Source organism: Amphiura filiformis, chromosome 11 (assembly GCF_039555335.1).
Source record: "Amphiura filiformis chromosome 11, Afil_fr2py, whole genome shotgun sequence".
In the NCBI taxonomy this organism is placed as follows: domain Eukaryota; kingdom Metazoa; phylum Echinodermata; class Ophiuroidea; order Amphilepidida; family Amphiuridae; genus Amphiura; species Amphiura filiformis.
The window spans coordinates 12,929,888-12,949,081 of record NC_092638.1 but is presented as its reverse complement, the minus strand read 5'-3'; the positions used below and the strand labels follow the sequence as shown (position 1 = coordinate 12,949,081).

Sequence of the window (19,194 nt, the reverse complement as noted above, 5' to 3'; positions counted from 1 at the left end):
TGAATTTGTAGAAAAGAGCCACCAAAACTATGAACAAAAAGAGGGTCAGGCAATGGGTTCACCCCTCTCCCCAATAACATCGAATATCTTCATGGAACACTTTGAAACCAAAGCACTAGATACGTATCATTTGAAACCCGTTGCTTGGTTCAGATTTGTTGATGACACATTCGTCGTCTGGCGACATGGCAAAGACGAACTGGTCAAATTCCAGTCATCTCAACAATCAACACAAGTGTATCCAGTTCACAATGGAGATTGAGGAGGCGGGTGGCATACCTTTCCTTGATGTCAAAGTGCAGAGATCAGACACTAGCTTGAGTTTCGCCATATACCGAAAACCCACTCATACTGATCAATATCTTCATTTTAACTCTAGTCACCATATGTCTGCCAAAAACAGTGTTGTCAATACACTGGTTCACAAAGCACTGACTCTGTGTGATGAAGAACATCGAAAAGACGAACTCAAACACATTGAAAAAGGGTTGAACAAGAATGGCTATCCCTCAAACCTCATTCACAAGGCAATCAAGAAACAGACAGGAGAACCATCAGAAGAATTGGTGGACGATGAACACAAAGGCGTCACCTTCATGCCATATATCAAGGGTGTTTCAGACAAAATCTGTCGGTTTCTAAACCGATCACGGGTCAAAACATTCTACTCTAGGTCGGCCAAATTAAGAGACATCCTAAGCCACCCAAAAGATCCTCTGCCCAAGGATCGTGCACCATGTGTGTACTCAATACCTTGCAGTTGCGGTGAGCAATACATAGGCCAAACCAAACGACCACTAAAGGTCAGAATATCTGAACACCGAAGAGCCACAAGACAAAAGAAAGAAGAAGGCTCGGCATTAGCTGAACATGCTTGCAAAGAAGGCCATGAACCTCTGTGGGACGAAACAACAAAACTGGCACAAGTTTCTCACTTGGGGATGAGGTTGACCCGTGAAGCGTTGGAAATCAGAGTTAATGAAACTTCTACTATCAATAGAAATGACGGCAAAGACATCAGTCGTATGTGGCGCTCTCTATTTTCAAACAACCAATCACAGAGCCGCTAATCTTATCACATCGTATGTGGCGCTCTCTATTTTCAAACAACCAATCACAGAGCCGCTAATCTGTACCACGTCCGCAATTAAGTGATATAAACGCTCATCGTGCATACAATCAATCAATCGGTCCATGAGTGGCCAAACGGTTCCTGGTAAGCCGTATACTTCTATTACAGTATATGCAGTCTACATGTTCTCTGTTGACAAGGGGCAGTCTTCATTGAACAGCTCTTCCTCAGAGCGCACAAACCTTTAATTTAGCAGATAGGCGAGGTCTGCTTGTTTTCTGTTGACAAGGGGCAGTCTTCAGTGAACGGCTCTTTTCAGAGCCACCAAAACTTAAAAAATCAGCAGATAGGCGAGATCTGCTTGTTTCTGTTGACAAGGGGCAGTCTTCAGCACACGGCTCTTTTCAGAGCCACCAAAACTTACAAATTCAGCAGATAGGCGAGATCTGCTTGTTTCTGTAGACAAGGGGCAGTCTTCAGCAAACGGCTCTTTTCAGAGCCACCAAAACCTTTATATTAGCAGATAGGCGAGATCTGCTAGTTCTCTGTAGACAAGGGGCAGTCTTCGTTGAACGGCTCTTTTCAGAGCCACCAAAACTTACAAAATCAGCAGATAGGCGAGATCTGCTAGTTTCTGTTGACAAGGGGCAGTCTTCAGCAAACGGCTCTTTTCAGAGTCATCAGTAGACAAGGGGCGGTCTACATGTCTCATTCTTAGGTACTTTGTCCTGAAGAAGTCAGAGCTACTCCTGAAGAAGGCTTGACAGTTCTAAACTTGTCCGACGGCGAACCCGCTAAAAACCCACTAATTGTTATGAATTCCCGTCGTGAAAGCCTATCCCACAATTTCTAAAAAAACATAGATTCTTCAAAAAAATTGGGTCTAATGACTCTGGCTCATACCACCCAGCAAACACAAAAACGCTTAAAATGTTATATTTTTCGTTTTGGCAAAAATGTTTGCCAAATATTTTGACAACACTTTATGACATCAGTATGTTGAAATATTTGCAGTAGGTTATCAAAAAATGCTTTTAATGTTAGGAAAACGTTTTATACCCTTTGTATATCCTTTATATAACCCGACGTTTAAACGTTTTCTGATAACCTTTTATAACATTTTGCGAATGACATCGAGATCATTTTGTGTTTGCTGGGCAGTTGCTTTCAGCTGCAATCATTCTGTCAGTAGAGTTGTATAATAATAGCTGCTGGTATAATGGACACATAACACTCCAAAGGTTCTAAGGATCCAAAGATGAACGGAACCAATAGTTTCAAGTGGTCAATCACGATGTTACGAAAGATTCATGTTTACAAGCAACTCATCAGTTTCTAAGATGATTGCCATATTATACATCACTGAGATATATCGGCTGATTAACTCTGATGTATAAAATAACAGTGCTGAAATGGACGATTGTTTATTATTTGGACGAATATAATACAAACCATCGCGTTGTTCATAACTTGTTTTGAACATACACAATCATGTTATTATCACAGGTTATTTTTCCAAGAACCATAAATACAATACGAGAACAATGTTTAACCTACTTCCTTTCGTCCCACGCACTGTGTATGTTTCAGTAGCTAGCTCCATGGAACGATGATGTTATTGACATACTTTATATCATCTTAAGGGCTCTGTAACGCACCTTTGCACAGTATTTTTCAGTCACACCAACTGTGACTATAAACTCTCCAGAAATGCTTCTTCCTCGCAAATACTTCATGGTTATCTTGGTAGGGCGATATACAAGGCGTATCCAAATAAAGTAAACAGTTTGAAAATGTCACTAAATTAAAAAGTATGAGGTACTCGGTCAAAATGATGCAATAAGTAATCATAGCTGTAAAAATAACAGGCATTATTAATAATAATAATTAATTGACCATTAATGTAAGGAATCAGTAATTATTGTTATTGTTTATGCCAGGCCCTTAATCTTGGAAGAAAAAATCAAGGTAAGCATCAGTGTAAAGAAATTATGAATACTTGCATACAGGTGTGAAATCGTAATTACTTAATTATGATTATATACTTACTGAACCCGATGTGTTGTTTTTTGCTACTGAAGTATTTCCTGACAAAACTACAATTCTACATAGTCCGCCTCACATGGACATTAAGAACTGTATTAATTTTTAAGCAAAGGCAAACACTGATGGCGCTATTTATCTCAAATCTTATTTGCATCTTAGACACTGTAATTGCATTAAGACATCAAAACAATGAGTAGCATATAGCAAAGGAGATTTAAACTACTTTTTATCATGAAATGAAAGGAATGACTTGGGCTTAATTTAATCTAAATTATATGTAAACAGCGCCCTCAATTTGTACACAAGTATTCAGTTTATAAAATAAAAAATTAACACAAAAAGGCAGAAAAAGATGACACATTTGATAAAGAAAAGACCATCGAGGTTATAAATAGCTAACATATATAGGTGTATATTAGTGTGAAAGCTGTTGGTATTGGAAAGGTCTAGAATTATGTATTGTTTTGTTACAAACATTAATAAATGATCACATCAAACAACTGTACTCATTTACTATCGCCAACTTATATAAGCCAAACATATAGGTGTAGGCAGCTGTCAATCAAGAACACAGGTGAAGAAAATATTGAAACCACCTGCTTCTTGGCAAAATTACCATATATTATGATAATTAGAAATAGTTAGGATATAATTCTCTACAAACTTTCAGCATATTTGGTTAAAAAGTTTGCAAGCACTATGTCTGCTAAGCTGTACAAAATAGTATGAAAAAATAGAGACACATAATAAGATGTATATTTTATCCTGTATATAGCCTATACAGGATACAATAATTCAATGATCACACAACGAAAATTGTGATGACATGAGCTGTTTTTTAGACGTGTATATTATAAAGGTACCAAAATAGTTTTTAAAAAAGCTCCAATTAAGCAAACTAAAGCAAATTCTAAAGCAAATTAACAGTCATTGATTTAACACGCTGTTTAAATACCATATCAACATTTATGGTCGGCCATCAATCAACGATAATATTTGAAGATAACAACAACGATAACGATTCCATTAGTTAATGCAATTCGAAGTATATACACCCTCAGGTGTAGATTTTGAAAGAGGTCAGTAGATAGGATGACAAACCGTCTTCATAAATTATGTCTCGACGCTGCATTTGATGGGTTGAAATTAATGTTCGCGTCTATGGGTTCATGTGCGAGCCGGTTTTTAATTACTAAATTGAGTGTTACGAGTACAACACTTGCATGTTAATGAAAAATCGTTCTTTAAATTTTCTATAATTCCTTATGATATTACAACAAATGTAGAAGTACACACTGATGTGCTCTTTTGTTCGCACTCCGAATAGTGCTTTATTACACACCAAGGCTGAGAGTGTCACACGAACATCTCAAGTTCCATAGAGGCTCATGTACAAATAACATTAAGCGTTCTTAAAATCGAACTGCTATCCATAATACGATTTCGACGTATATGATAAACTACATGTATGTTAGAATAAAAGACAAAGTTCTATAATTTAATTATGACATAATTGAAGATTTTGAATAAAAATTCAAAATTGCGATTTGAAAATGCCCAACAGTTTAAACACTGATCACCATGCAATAAGTAATACATGTAGAGTGACAGTGTCTTTATTACTTTTATGCGATATGCCTACTATGATAAACTATGTAGCATATCCAATAATTGCCAATAGTGGAACAACATGAACGTTTATAAGTTATAGGATACAAAAAACAACATTATCCATTAGCGATTTGATAAGAATGCACACAATAACATTATAATATGCATGTTATATCTCTTCCATTAAGACAATACCATAACTTACTCTGCTTTGTATACTTCGCACTCTGTCGCATTATTAATGTTTCTCTGCAGCTATAGATCCATAAAATGATATTGATATAACGTAACATACTCTACATTATAATATCATCGTGGTAAAAAGTTAATGTGGGAAATATTTAATATAACTAAAGAATGCTTGCTAACAACCCGTCGGTGCTCGTTGCAAACAAACCCTAAACGATTAATTAATGGGAGTATGAAAATAAGGTAATTCATTAATATGATTATTCAAAATAACACCAATGTTCCAAAACGTATCGGTTAATGATATATAGATACACATCATTATTTCATTTGATTTACAGTGTTACTTTGAATGAACTCGATGTAATGAAATAACATAGTGCTTGATCTAAATTATGCTGATCATTTAATGCACATTTTGTGCTAACTTTTAAATTAAACACATGGATGAATAGCATGTTTGTTTGTTTAGATTCAAAAAGCAGATTAATTTTATCAACGATCTGGGAATCACCTTGAAACTTAATTAATGCTTCTTTATCTAATCAGACTATTACAAATGTGAAGTTTGTGTCAATTCAAAGGTCTGTGTTCAAGTTTATCAAAACATAAGCTTCTCTTCAAATGCTTATTATTGTCAAGTTCAAGTAACATTCCCAAAGGGAAAAGGATTTATTTGTGTATATTCTCAGTCATCCATGTATATAAAATATCAAATTGACAATTAAAACTTGTCAACTGGACTTGTTGTTTCTGACTGGCGACGTTTCACATCCTATCCTGGATGCTAATCCTCAAGCTGTCTGATTTCTCGGCGGCGATTGGTCAGTGACCCGGTGGGGGCACATCAAAAATGTTTGGTGGGTATGTTCCCCCGGAATTTTGAGGTGGTGGGTCTTTGCGAGCTGACGGCGTACCGGTAAAGGGGTCTTTTGGAGCAGCGAACCGGGCTGCGAACGAGTAAAATGGGGACTTTTGCAGCTGCGAACAGTCAAACTCAAAGGTCTTTCTTTGGTTTTTTGGTTGAAAGTCGCCTGAAAAAAAAACAACAACAGAAATATGATCTTTTAGATCTAAAATAATTAAAACCAAGTGTCTTGCGGAGCTCGATTTTGATCAAATATAGTGGGTCTTTCGAAGCTGCGTAATACAAAAAGGGGGGTCTTTCCGGGGGAGCACACCCGTATGGTCATTTGTGTCAGTGACCCGTGACGGGGTCACAGAACTGAGACGTCATTGGATATTTTGGATAGCAGAATTGTAGGTCCCGCCAAGTTGTGGCGCAGACCTCCTCGTCTGTTCAGAGATGGCTCCTCTCGCTTCACATAAACAGGAAAATGATTGCAATGTTACTCAATTGTACCGAATAATCAACGATTTTGACAGGTTTAATCATCTCTATAATATTTACTTTCAAGTGCTTCCTTGTCCTAACATAATACATAAAAACAGACTTTAAATGTTACAAACAGTTGTATCCTACTACCGCGGGTGTGCCTAGGTTCTACGGCCTCCCGAAGGTGAACAAGCCAGCCTGCCCTCTGAGACCGATCGTTGCAAGTACAGGGTCTATAACCTACAACACGGTCAAATACGTAGCCAATATCTTGTCTCCTACTTGTCGCCAAGTCCAGTGCTCAATTAAAGAACAGTGAAGAACTTGTTAACAAACTGTCTCAGTTCAAATTTAGTTTTAGCGAATGCCTTGGGTCATCCGACGTTACAGCCCCAGCAAACACAAAAACGTTTTAACATTTTAAATAAGTTATATTTTGGCTTTTGGTTTAGGTAAAAACGTTTTAATAACATTAAAATGTCGGGTTATATAAAGGTCATGAAAACGGTTTTTAAACGTTATTGAAAATATTTTGGGCAAACATTTTTCGCAAAACATTGTTTTCATCCCCAAAATAACATTCTGTTTAGAATGTTTTGTATCAAGTTTGGGAGTTTTCCCTTTCTCAAGAAAATTCACACACATTACATCGAGTCTTTGTATCTAGTTTATACCCAAGAGCAAAATATGCTTCTCCGTGTAACTACCTGCCCGCTAGAAAACGCGGGTTCTTGTCTAACATGCACTTTGAAACGAAATAACTGTTTCTTTCAAGTTCAATGTTCCTTACTACTGAGAAGTTTGATGGGATAGTTATAGGTTCAACATCCAGGCAGACTTTGTATGCGTTAACATAACGCAACTGAGCTATCAGGATAGTATGTATTGCTTACGTTAGGTGGGTGTACTTTTTTACATACTACCCAGGTTGGGAATTAATATCCGCAAACTAGACGTAGAGGTTAGATCGATGCATATATGGTGAAAGTAAGCCAATATCAAATTTGGTCGCGATATAATGGATATTACGTGATGCTTTGCCCCGGGGAGGATACTTTTGAATATTCACCTGCTTAAGGGACACCCTACCTTTAACAATAAGTGTGTGAGTAAGATAGCTGAGCCCAGTTCTTAAAAAGTCTACAATTTCCCGTTTGCATTTACAGCTGAGATAATCTTAATTACATGTTTTTAATAAATTGGTGAAACCTTTTTTTTATTCAGCGAGCGGGACAAAGGGATGCCACATTTCGTCGTCCGTATTCCATAGTGGCGTATAGTGGGGCGCCGCGAATAAACAACTTTTCGAGAAAAAGCGGGTTTGAAGAAATGCCAATTTAAAATCGAGTTGTGTAAATCAGACATTCATTATATTTTGTAAATGATGTGAAATTTCTGTAGTAAACTAAATAGATTTTATTGTTATATATTTTTCAAAAGAAATAAATACATACTATTGCTGGCAAACTGACAATAAAACTATACGTCACTATGGAAAACGAACAAAACGCAATACCCTAACCTTACGTTAACCGTACGCCACCTCGGTCGCCGTGTAATCCCTATGGCGTTACTTTTCGTCGTTCGTATTCCATAGTGGCGTATAGGTCCGATACGCGTACGCCACTATGACATACGATGTTTTTCATTTTTGCCGATATTTCATAATTATAAAATGTGTATAAAAAGTGGCGTATGGTCGATACGCCACTATGGAATACAAAAATGTCACTTTGTAACTATACGCCACATTTAATTAATTAATTACTAATTAATTAGCTAATTATGACTGATGAGACTTAGAAAAATGAAAGAGAACATCATTAAAAACATATGTGCCAATTTTCAAAAAAATGACCAAAAATCACTATACGCCACTATGGAATACGGACGACGATTTAAGAAATAAAGGGTAGTGCATGATCCTTGTGCCCTATTTGAACCAAAGGGTAACATAATGGTATGAAGTATTTTCCTACAAATTACGGACCCAAATGCTTGGAACCGTATAATATAAGATTCCCCTAAAGACTAAAGACCCCATCCCGTCTATTAAATATGGGGTCTTCAGACTTCCTCTTCTAGCCCCCGCCCCTGCACACAGTATTGTTGCCATCGAGTTTTGGAATAACATATCAACATTAATTTTGATTTTAGGTTGTAAGATGTGTTGCATCATAATTATTTGAAATTACAGTATCATACATTATTACACATTATATTCTCAAAATGCTCATAACGCATGAATGGCACCCCCCTGTTTGGGGGTGGGGTGGGGTGGGGAGTTGGTGTATGAAGGAGTTTGACTTTCTTGGTCAACATATACTTAATCTTCATAAAAATCTGGTCATACCAAACAAAGAATAAACTTTAGGCAGATTTCACTGGTGTTGTTTTTAAATAGGGGGCCATTTAGAGACCCCCCTTCTACACCCCACCCACCCCATATTGTTACCACATCAAATATAAAAGGCTTATTTAAATAAGTTGGTTCAATCTTGGCATTAAAAAGAGTGTACTTTATACTATTTTGTGTTTAAGCGTAACTTAGGGTATGTTTTCCTTTAAAATGGACCCCCGGAAATAGGGGTCCTTTAGAGACCCCCTACTACTCTTCCACCCTCCAGATTGTTACCACATCAAATATGTTGGGCTTAATTTACTAATTGGGTGTACATTATGAGATTTATAAGATATTGCTCTACACTATTGTGTTTAAACGTAACTTATGATATTTTATCCTTAAAAATTGACCCCCCGGAAAGAACCCCCCTTTTGTGGGAGCCTGTTCAGGATAGGGGCTTGTTACCCAAGATATTCTTATTCCTCATGAAATTCTGATCTAGAAAAACCATATGGGATAAGTTTACGCTCCAAGTGACACCTAGCTCATCTACAGCCTGGTCTAATAAAGTATAGTGCACTTCAAGAAAGATCGCCATAAAAAGAAGTAATGGACCCAATGGACAGACAATTTGCTCAATTTAGATGATGCTCCAAATTGAGCTTTTTCCATATCTCAATAACAAATTGCCCATTACTCCCTTGCAGTTGCAGGGGAGAATGATCAGTTCGTTTTAATCTTATAACTTTACCTTGACGCTAACAAAACCCAAATAATCAAACAAAACGTGATTCCAACTAGTTATTCAGATTGGTTCTTTATTCTGTAACTCTTCTTTAAAAAATTGATGAACATCTCTTTTTTATTCAGCAACAAAGGTGACAAATAATATTTGACAGTAAAGAGTACCATTTTGTAACCTAGCCGGTACCTGTCGCATAGTACACTTGCTTTGGTTACCAGTGATGCGGAAGTAATTCCCTATCCCAATTTATCTTATATCGCAGCATTTTAACACCAATATAAAGCTTAGTATACATATGGGGAACAAAAATCCCAAATGCAACATTGTAATGGAAAGTAATATCTGTAACCAGTGTGGTATATGAAACTTAACTCAGTTTTTGATTTAGTTACGCTCTTCGAGAACCGTCTACCACGCTAGCAATGATATAATTTGATCCAATTTGTTAATGCAATTCAAGGTACACGATTAAGGTGTAGATTCTGAAGGAGGTCAGTGCAAAAGATCACAAAGAGTCTTTATAAAATATGTCTAGGCGGCGTGAGTTTGATGGCGTGCATTTAGGGGCCCATGTGCGGTGCAATTTCTAATTACTTGATCATAGTTTATAGCAGGGACAAATAAAGTGTCATATAGCTTGTATCATACAGGGTGTCCCTCAAAGAACTGGATCGTCATGAGCTGAAATGTTTGGGTATTTTAACGCATAAACTAAACAAATAACAACCAAATAACCGACGTGGTTAAGGATAGTACTATTTTGAATTTGACAATTGACCGGTCCGTTTTTGAAATACGAAACTACCCTATTTTAATCCGTTCCGCGGAGTCAAATATTTATCAATGACAATAGACGCCTCGTGCGCTGATGATGCGCAGTGATTATCACCCCAAAATGCAGATCATCGATTGATATTTAATTCCGTGGAAAAGTTTGTGAGTGAGGGTGTTTAGAAGGGACAAAACATTTGTTTCACATCTTCCTTTTATTTATATAATTCATTTTCATTGAAAATGTTAATATGGCAGTTCGTACACGTACACAAAAGATTCAAAGGATCCTAAGATGAACAGAACCAACAGTTTTAAAATCACAATGTTACGAAAGATACATGTAAGTAACTCATCAGTGTCTCAGTTCAGTTCAGTTCAGTTTTATTTTCATCTCAACACACATACATATAAATAACATGATATAAAAAAAAGCATTTTGTAATAAATTAGTAACAATGCAATGCCAAATAATTTATAATTGAGATACCAATATTAATATTACAAAATAATATTTTAACAATGTGGTATGAGAGATGTGGATGCCACAGAAACGCAAAGCGTCTCCGATGGTTACCATTTTATACATCACTGAGACCTTCGGCTTATTACTCTGATGCATAAAATAACAGTGCTGAAATATGAACTCTTATTTATTATTTGGACGAATATAATACAAACCACCGCATTATTCATATTTTTGTTTTTGATACGCACACTCATACTATTATTACAGATCATTTTTCCAAGAACCATAAATACAATACAAGAACAATATTTTACCTACTTTCACTCGTCCCACACACTATGTTTAATGTTTCGCAAGCTAGCTCCATAGAACGATGATGTTATAGCATTACACTTTAACATACTTTATGTCATCTTAAGGGCTCGGTATCCCTTCTTTGCACAATATTCTTCAGTCACACCAAATTGCACTCTGAATATGAGGAATGTCCTTGGGATATCACATAATACTGTAAATTCACTGTCATTTGATCATTACTAAGAAATCATTGGTAATTTGTATTGTTTAAATCAGGCCCCGAATCTCGGAAGTAAAGGTCAAGGTAAGCAACAGCGTTATTACTTACTCAGGGCTGCAAAGAAATTATGAATACTTGCTGATGACAGATGTGAAGTCGTGACTTAGGGTGGTTAATTATGATTATATACTTAGAAAGATTCGAGCCAGGTATACCAACTTGGTGTAGGGAACAAGACACAAATGAGATAAAAACAAAAGCAGTATATAACCCAGAATGGGGTACACTGTTACTGCACCTAGTAAAAATCAATTGAAAACCACAGAGATAGTAGACAAAGTTAAAAAAATACAATTATATACTTACCCAACTCCATGTGTTTGTTTTTTGATACTGAAGTTAATATTTTCTGACAAAACCAAAATTCATTATCGTTAAAAGCCCATTCAGTGATTTGCTTGTCCAGACGATCGTAAAAATCAAAATTCAGATTTTGGTACCTATGTCGCTAACATACCCTGCTAGTGGTTCAGCCGAAAGCCGTGTATTTAAGACAAAATAAGGAATTTTACATGAATCTGTAATTAGTATACTGACAGTATATAAATTAGCTACATGCATTTTGCCCAATTTTGCATTTCAAAAACACCAAATGTCAATTTGAATGACTTATCCTACGCTTTTATGCAATTTATATTTAAAAAAAATTACACTTTTGCTGGGATCACTAAATGCGACTATAACTCATATAAATCAAATACATAGGTGTAGACAGCTGTCAATCGCAAGCCTCATCATTGACTTAACCAAGTCAGAGAGTCAGATCCTAGAAAGGACCTATGGAAACACAAGTCTATTTTAACAAGCGTAAGGATGGCGAAGCATATAGGTAATGACAATACGTTGGTCACGTCTAGTGCCACGAGGTAATGTTATATTAGACTTACCACGTATTGCATTACAGGCTAGCCTCAGTAAATATCGCGCGTGATTAAATCTTTCTTCATGTAAATGCCAAAATATCAGTAAAAACACAGGTGAAGAAAATATTGAAACCACCTGCTTCTTGGCAAAATTATCTTATATTATAATATTTAGAAATAGTTGAGATATTATTCTCAACAAACATTCAGCATATTTTGGTAAAAGTTTTCAAGCACTAAATCTGCTAAGCTGTAAGCTGTACTTTACTTCGTATGACCATATACAAATTACCCTCAGAAATAGCGACACTTATTAAGATTGTAGATATAGAGGATAAAATAATCCAATGATCACAAAATGCAAAACTGTGATGGCATGAAATAGAATTGATTTTTAAGTGTGTACATTTATTATAGGGGTATAAAAATAAAGTAGCTTCAATTAAGCAAACTAGGGAAAATTAACAGTCATTGATTTAACACGCTCTTTAAATACCAACATTTATTGTCGGCCATCAATCGACGCTAACGACAACGACAACGATTCCATTAGTTAATGCAATTCGAAGTACACCCGTAGGTGTAGATTTTGAAAGAGGTCAGTAGATAGGATGACAAACCGTCTTCATAGATTATGTCTCGACGCTGCTTTTGATGGGTTGAAATTAATGTTCGCATCTGTGGATTCATGTGCGCGACGGTTTTTAATTACTAGATTGAGTGTTACGAGTACAGCACTTGCATGTTTAAAAAAAGTCGTACTTTAAATGTACTATAATTCCTTATGATATTACAGCAAATTTTGAAGTACTTGTGTCTGCACTCCGAATAGTGCTTTATTACACACCAAGGCTGGGCTGAGAGTGTCACACGAACATCTCAAGTTCCATAGAGGCTCATGGACAAATAACATTAAGCGTTATTAAAATCAAACTACCATCCATAATATGATTTTCGACGCATATCATGATAATGATAAACTATGTGAGAATGAAAGACAAAGTTCATTAATTGTGACATAATTGAAGATTTTGAATAAAAATTGAAAATTGCGCTTTGAAAATGACTGATCACGATCATAATGTTGAAAACCTAATAAATGGGTTAGGCAAGTAATGCAATGACAATGTCTGTATTACTTTAATGCGATATGCCTATTATGATAAACCATGTGTGAAAAAACATGAACGTTTATTTATAATTTTTAGCATACAAAAAACAGCATTATTCATTAGCGTTTTGTTAAGAATGCACACAATGACATTATAATATGCATGTTATATCTCTTCCATTATGACAATACCATAACTAATACCCCGTTTACATTGGGCGACAGTCGTAATCGAATTCACTAAAGTCGTAATCGACTTAATTCGTATCATAAGTGTAAACAGGTACAGGTGTAATTAACCGTGAAAGTCGCAATTCCAATGATGACTTGTATCATCATTCATTTGAAGTGAATTCGAATAAGTCGTCATTAATTACGACTTTTCGTTAATGTAAATGTAAACGAACACGTTGTTGAATTCGTATTTACCTGCCGTAACCACTGGTAACAAACGAATTTGATATTCCTGAATGCGAATTTGGAATCGAATTCAGCCGATGTAGTGTAAACACCCACCAAATGAATTAATCTGCTGTCGTAATTCAAAATACAGCTTAAGTCGATTACGACTTTCGGCCAGTGTAAACGGGGTATTACTCTGCTTTGTATACTTCGCACTCTGTCGCATTATTAATGTTTCTCTGCAGCTATAGAACCATAAAATGATGTTAATAAAACGTTAAATACTGTACATGTCATCGTGATAAAATTTAGCTAAAAATGTAGTGCATCTCTTAATATTATATAGCTTTTACAGGAAATGATTTAAGGAAGCCAATATAATTGTGGCTACTTTACTAAAGGCCAACAATATATCAAAACAAAGGTTTTCACGAGAAAATTCACATACCTGAAACACCCTTATATCAAGCCTTTGTATCTAGTTTATACTGAGAGCAAAATATGCTTTTCCTTGTAACTGAATGTCCGCTAACTGTTTTTCTAAAATGCAATTGAAAGGAAATCAGTGTTTCTTTTTAGCGCAATGTTCCGTATTACAGCGAGGCATGATGGGATAGTTATAGGTTCAACCGTCGGGTAGATAAAAGTTCCTTTGTATGCGTTAACATAATTCAACTGAGTTATCAGACTAGTACGTATTGCTTGAGTTAGGTGGGTGTACTTTTTTACATACTATCCAGGTTGGAAATTAATATCAGCAAACTAGGCGTAGAGGTTAGATCGATGCATATGTGGTGAAAGTAAGCCAATATCAAATTTGGTCGTGATATAATGGATATTACGTGATGCTTTGCCTCGGGGAGGATACTTTTGAATATTCACCTGCTTAAGGAACACCCTACCTTCAACAATGAGTGTGTGAGTAAGATAGCTGAGCCCAGTTCTTAAAAAGTCTACAATTTCCCGTTGGCATTTACAGAGATAATATTACTTACATGTTTTTGATAAATTGGTGAAACCTTTTTTTATTCACCTAGCGGGACAAAAGGATGCCACATTTCACAGTAAAGTGCACAATACGGTTACCTAGCGATGGTGCTGTTGGTCACAACATGAAGAATGTTTCCATTTCATGGAGATAGATTTGACGTGCTTGATCTTAAGGTAACCCAGGCGAGATCAGCATGATTTGTGTAATATGTAACTCAAGGCTTTTTTATTTGGTCAGCATACTACCTTAGGTAATCGTCTTCCAAAATTTACGCCAAATTAGTCCGCACATGTTGGTTGCTATGGAAACGGCGACCATTTTGGATTTTAGATTTTGAAAGGATATAGTTTGCGCGCAGTTTTCACCTCCTTAATTTAATTTTTTATTTTTTCCAAAAATTGAAACAATGAATAGCTAAAGACATGCTCTTGAAAGTTACAGAAAGAAAAAAAAAGCAAAAATAATCATTTCGAGGGTAAACGACCTCGAAAATTCCAAGGTTTATTATTCGGGCGCAATTGCCTATTTTTCGTAAAATATAAAGAATTGTCAAAATTCCTTCTGTAAATGTCTCAGAAAAGGTCTTTACACCATCCCATTGGAATTTCAGCTAATTTGGATATGGGGTATTGAAAAAAAGCTTCGCGCAAGATGATGCCTTTAAGAAAAAGGCATTTTGCGCAAATTGCATTTAAAGTCTACTAAGTCTAATTATGCAAATTACGAGGCTTTGAATCAATATTTTATTCACATTTTTATTATTTTATCCCAAATCACTAATAAATCAAACTTTCCCAATGATATAACCTGTTTTCATTAATTTTTATTGATAAAACCTTATATATCGCAGGATAAAACCAATGTAATACATAATGAATACAATACATGCGTTTGCATAGGCAAAAACCAAGAGGATCACATTTTTGTATCACCTAATTATCTTTGAACGCCCACAGATTTGGAACCAAACGTCCGATTGGAATCAAATAAAAAGCAAATTAAAGCTAACATTGCACATTATTTTATAAAAGAATAATCTAAAAATTAACATTGTACCTATTTGTACTGAGTCTTCTTGCCTGGGTTACCTTAAGTGTAACACTACTGACTTAGTAGACAGACTAATGCTCTATATCATTACAAAAGAAGTATTGGAAGTACCATGCAATATTAATAAATATTGGTCATAATGCCCCTATTTGGCATTTGGCAAATACACAAATATTATACACAGATTATATACGCTAGAAATTCTACAAAGCAGAAACAGCTAGCACCTCTTTTGATGTTTACTAAAGTATGGCAAGTGTAACCTTCAGCACGTAAAATTAGGAAAGCTATTTAGCATGACACAGATTTGGTTTCCCGATACACTGTGGAGCAAGGAAAGTGGTTAATTGCATAGTAAATACGCTATTAAAACCAGATGTAAATTGGGTGGTGATGTCACAGCTCCTTAAAGTTTGTCACTGGGTGTATTGCAACTTGTTGTAATGAATGCGAGGCACAAATTAATATATGTGAGGATCGGAAATAAACTAACAAATTAAAATAGCATTTATCAAAACCCTGAATTTTATTTTTAAGTACTTAAACTATAATCATGCAATTAACAAGTACGTTTACTGTAATTAAATATTTTAAATTGCCTTTAATTTATCAAAATCAAAGCATCTCTATAAGTAGACAAACACACACTCCTTATAATTTCGTATCTTCACAAATCCAGTAACGCCAATGGGAAGAAAAACATTGTACCTAGATTTCTTTTACATACCATTATTTGTATTCGTGATTATGCCTGTATACACTAGTCCAAGTGCAGTTTCCTTTCTGATATCCGCGTTTATCTATTTTGCTTCTAGGGACGCGTTTCACAAATGCCACTAATTCCCTATCCCAATTTATCTTATATCGCAGCATTTTAACAACAATGTAAAGCTTAGTATACATGTGTGGAACAAAAGTCCCAAAGGCAACATTACAATGGAAAGTAATAACTGTAAAGATTGTGGTATATGAAATTTATCTCAGGTTTTGATTTAGTTACGCTCTTCAAGAAACGTCCACCACGCTAGCAGTGATATAATTTGATCCAATTTGTTAATGTAATTCGAGGTACACGATTAAGGTGTAGATTCTGAAAGAGGTCAAAGCAGACGATCACAAAGAGTCTTTATAAAATATGTCCAGGCGGGGTGAGTTTGAGGGCTTCCATTTAGGGGCAATGTGTGCTGCAATTTCTAATTACTTTATCTGAAAATGAATGAATAAAAGGAAAATGTGAACAAAACAATATTTTGTCCCTTCTACACTAATCTACTAATGTATTATGCAACATCAACATTTGAATATTTGCGCATGTTAATACAGGGGGTCCCTGAAAAAAGCTTTATCGTCGGACACGTACTTGTTTGTGCATTTTAACGCCACGAATAAACATAACTAAATACCTGGTGTGGATGAGGAATAAATCAGCTGTCACATACTTTTTGAATTTTGACAATTGACCACCCGTTTTTAAAATATAAGAATTAAAAAAAACCGAGGGGTTATTGTCATTGTTAAATATTTGACTCCGTGGAACGGATTGAAAATGAGGTATTTCATAAAATTCTTCTATTTCAAAAACGGAGCGGTCAATTGTCAAAATTAAAAAAATGTGATAGTAGATATATTCCTCAACCACATCGGTTATTTAAAAATATAAAATATTTCCATTTTTTGCTTTAACAAGGAGTTTAAACCCCTAAGACTTTTCATCCTTACGCCCAATCTGACACATTTTTATAAATATTAGATATTTACTTTAAAAAAAAAGCATAATTGGGTTGACAATTGACATTGCTTTTGAAAACTAAATAAAGTAAAACAAAACAGGTTTTATGGATGCCAATTGTCACAAATGTGTTTTTATTAAAAACTAAGTTTCAACAATATCATAATAATGTTCTAATCGTGCGCTCGTGTTAGTGATAACATTTTTACCCTAGCACCTTACCCGTGAGTAGGACCGACTTACAAAGATTTAAATTACAGAGATTTTGGGGAATCTTTTTTGCCTGCGGTTTTATACATAACCAAAAGTTCTTAATTTTGCAAGGTTATGGTCAAATAATAATAATAATAATAATAATAATAATAATAATAATAATAATAATAATAATAATAATAATAATAATAATAATAGTAATAATAATAATAATAAATATAAATAATAGTTATAGGGCTAATCGTTACCTTCAACAAGGAGTTTCATCGTAATCGCCAAAGAGCTTTTAAATAGAAATATAGTCGCAATAGATTATATAATCTTTTGTACGTTTGATGCCGATTAGAAGTTGCGACAGGCTATTCATAAAAGTGGTACCATTGTTTCGAATAAAGGGGTTCCGCCATTGAATTGGTCACTGATCCGGGATCATATTAACGCTCTACACAACAGGCGAGTATCAATAAGTGACCACACTACAGTCATGTGTAAGGGCAGTCATGTGTAAAGTGGTACCATTGTAGTCACGTATCCCAAATGTGTGCTTGTGTGGGTCTGAAATTTATAAGGAGGCTTTATCTGTCGATGCAATCATCTTTACCACCCACCTGATGTTAGGTGCTTCATTTAAATAAATTGAATGCTCTTGCTGATCGATTAAACATTATAATGTATGAAGGCTGCCATGTCCACTGCCTCATTTCAAATATATAGTTTTAGTTTTGGTTTTGGTTTTGGTCACGTGGTTTCCTATTGTCCTGCCTAACCACTTGAATCATAAGATATCGAACTCATTGTTTCTACCTTTTGTTTAAAACCGAACATTTGTGTCAGTCAGTTTCGGTTTTGGTTTCAGTTTCTTATAAGTGGTGTGGATCGTAAAATTATTTGATTTGAAGTTACCTACTCTAAGTATACAAAAGAAATGTTTAAATTTCGCAGTGCAATATTCACGAGCAGAGAAGTCGAACAAAGCAGTCTACATTTGAAAGCATTGATTTAGTTTGAAAGCATTGACTTGAGACTACGAATTAGCCTAAGCTGATTTCACTGTGAAAATATATAGACCATCGAAATATTTCCACAGACATTACAATAGGCACTTGACAGATTATGACTTCAGTGTTATAAACACTATTATACACAACTCTATTTATGTGCATGTCGCATGACGGAAGATCAATATCATAGAAAGCTGGTTTAAACTAACTTTTATTCAATTTATTTATTGGAGAATAGAGAGAGAGAGATAGAAGAGATCGCCAGGGAAAGAGGGTATGTGTGTGTGAGGGGGATCGGAGGGGGTAAGGGTAAGGGAGAAAGAGAAACAGAGGGGAGAGAGCATTGGAAGTGGGAAGGGAAGGAGGGGAGAGGGGGCTCAAGAGTGGAGTGGAATAATAGGGAAGAGTCGATATCGAGTGTGGGGAGGGGGAGGAGGAGGTTATATATAGGTGGCGGAGGAACATAGGTAAGAGGTATGGGTTGTGCTTTCCGGGAATAATCTAATTCATAATCAAATCATCTACATCATCATGCATCGTTTATATTTCAGACAAATAAACAAAACACCCCCACCCCCACCCCTCAATATATGCACATGATGTCTATGCATAACTTATCAACTCGGGTGTAATTTTATGGTGTCATGGAAGTGTGCCACATACGGCAGAGAGCA

At 35.6% G+C, this 19,194-nt stretch overlaps 1 protein-coding gene across 1 annotated transcript; it reads left to right on the top strand.

Annotated features, from left to right (window-relative positions):
• The first annotated feature begins 251 nt into the window (after positions 1–251).
• On the top strand, positions 252–6,573 carry LOC140163491 (uncharacterized). The gene is made up of 2 exons (XM_072186805.1): positions 252–803; positions 6,391–6,573. The coding sequence occupies exons 1-2, from the start codon at positions 252–254 to the stop codon at positions 6,571–6,573; spliced, it is 735 nt and encodes a 244-aa protein (XP_072042906.1).
• The last annotated feature ends 12,621 nt before the right edge of the window (positions 6,574–19,194 follow it).

What these genes read in the sequence shown, in the direction of transcription:
- LOC140163491 (XM_072186805.1), top strand. Translation starts at nt 252, where the DNA reads ATGGAGATTGAGGAGGCGGGTGGCATACCTTTCCTTGATGTCAAAGTG. An exon ending in AAACCAAACGACCACTAAAG is followed by an intron (nt 804 to 6,390) that starts GTCAGAATATCT and finishes TGTTACAAACAG; the next exon opens with TTGTATCCTACTACCGCGGG.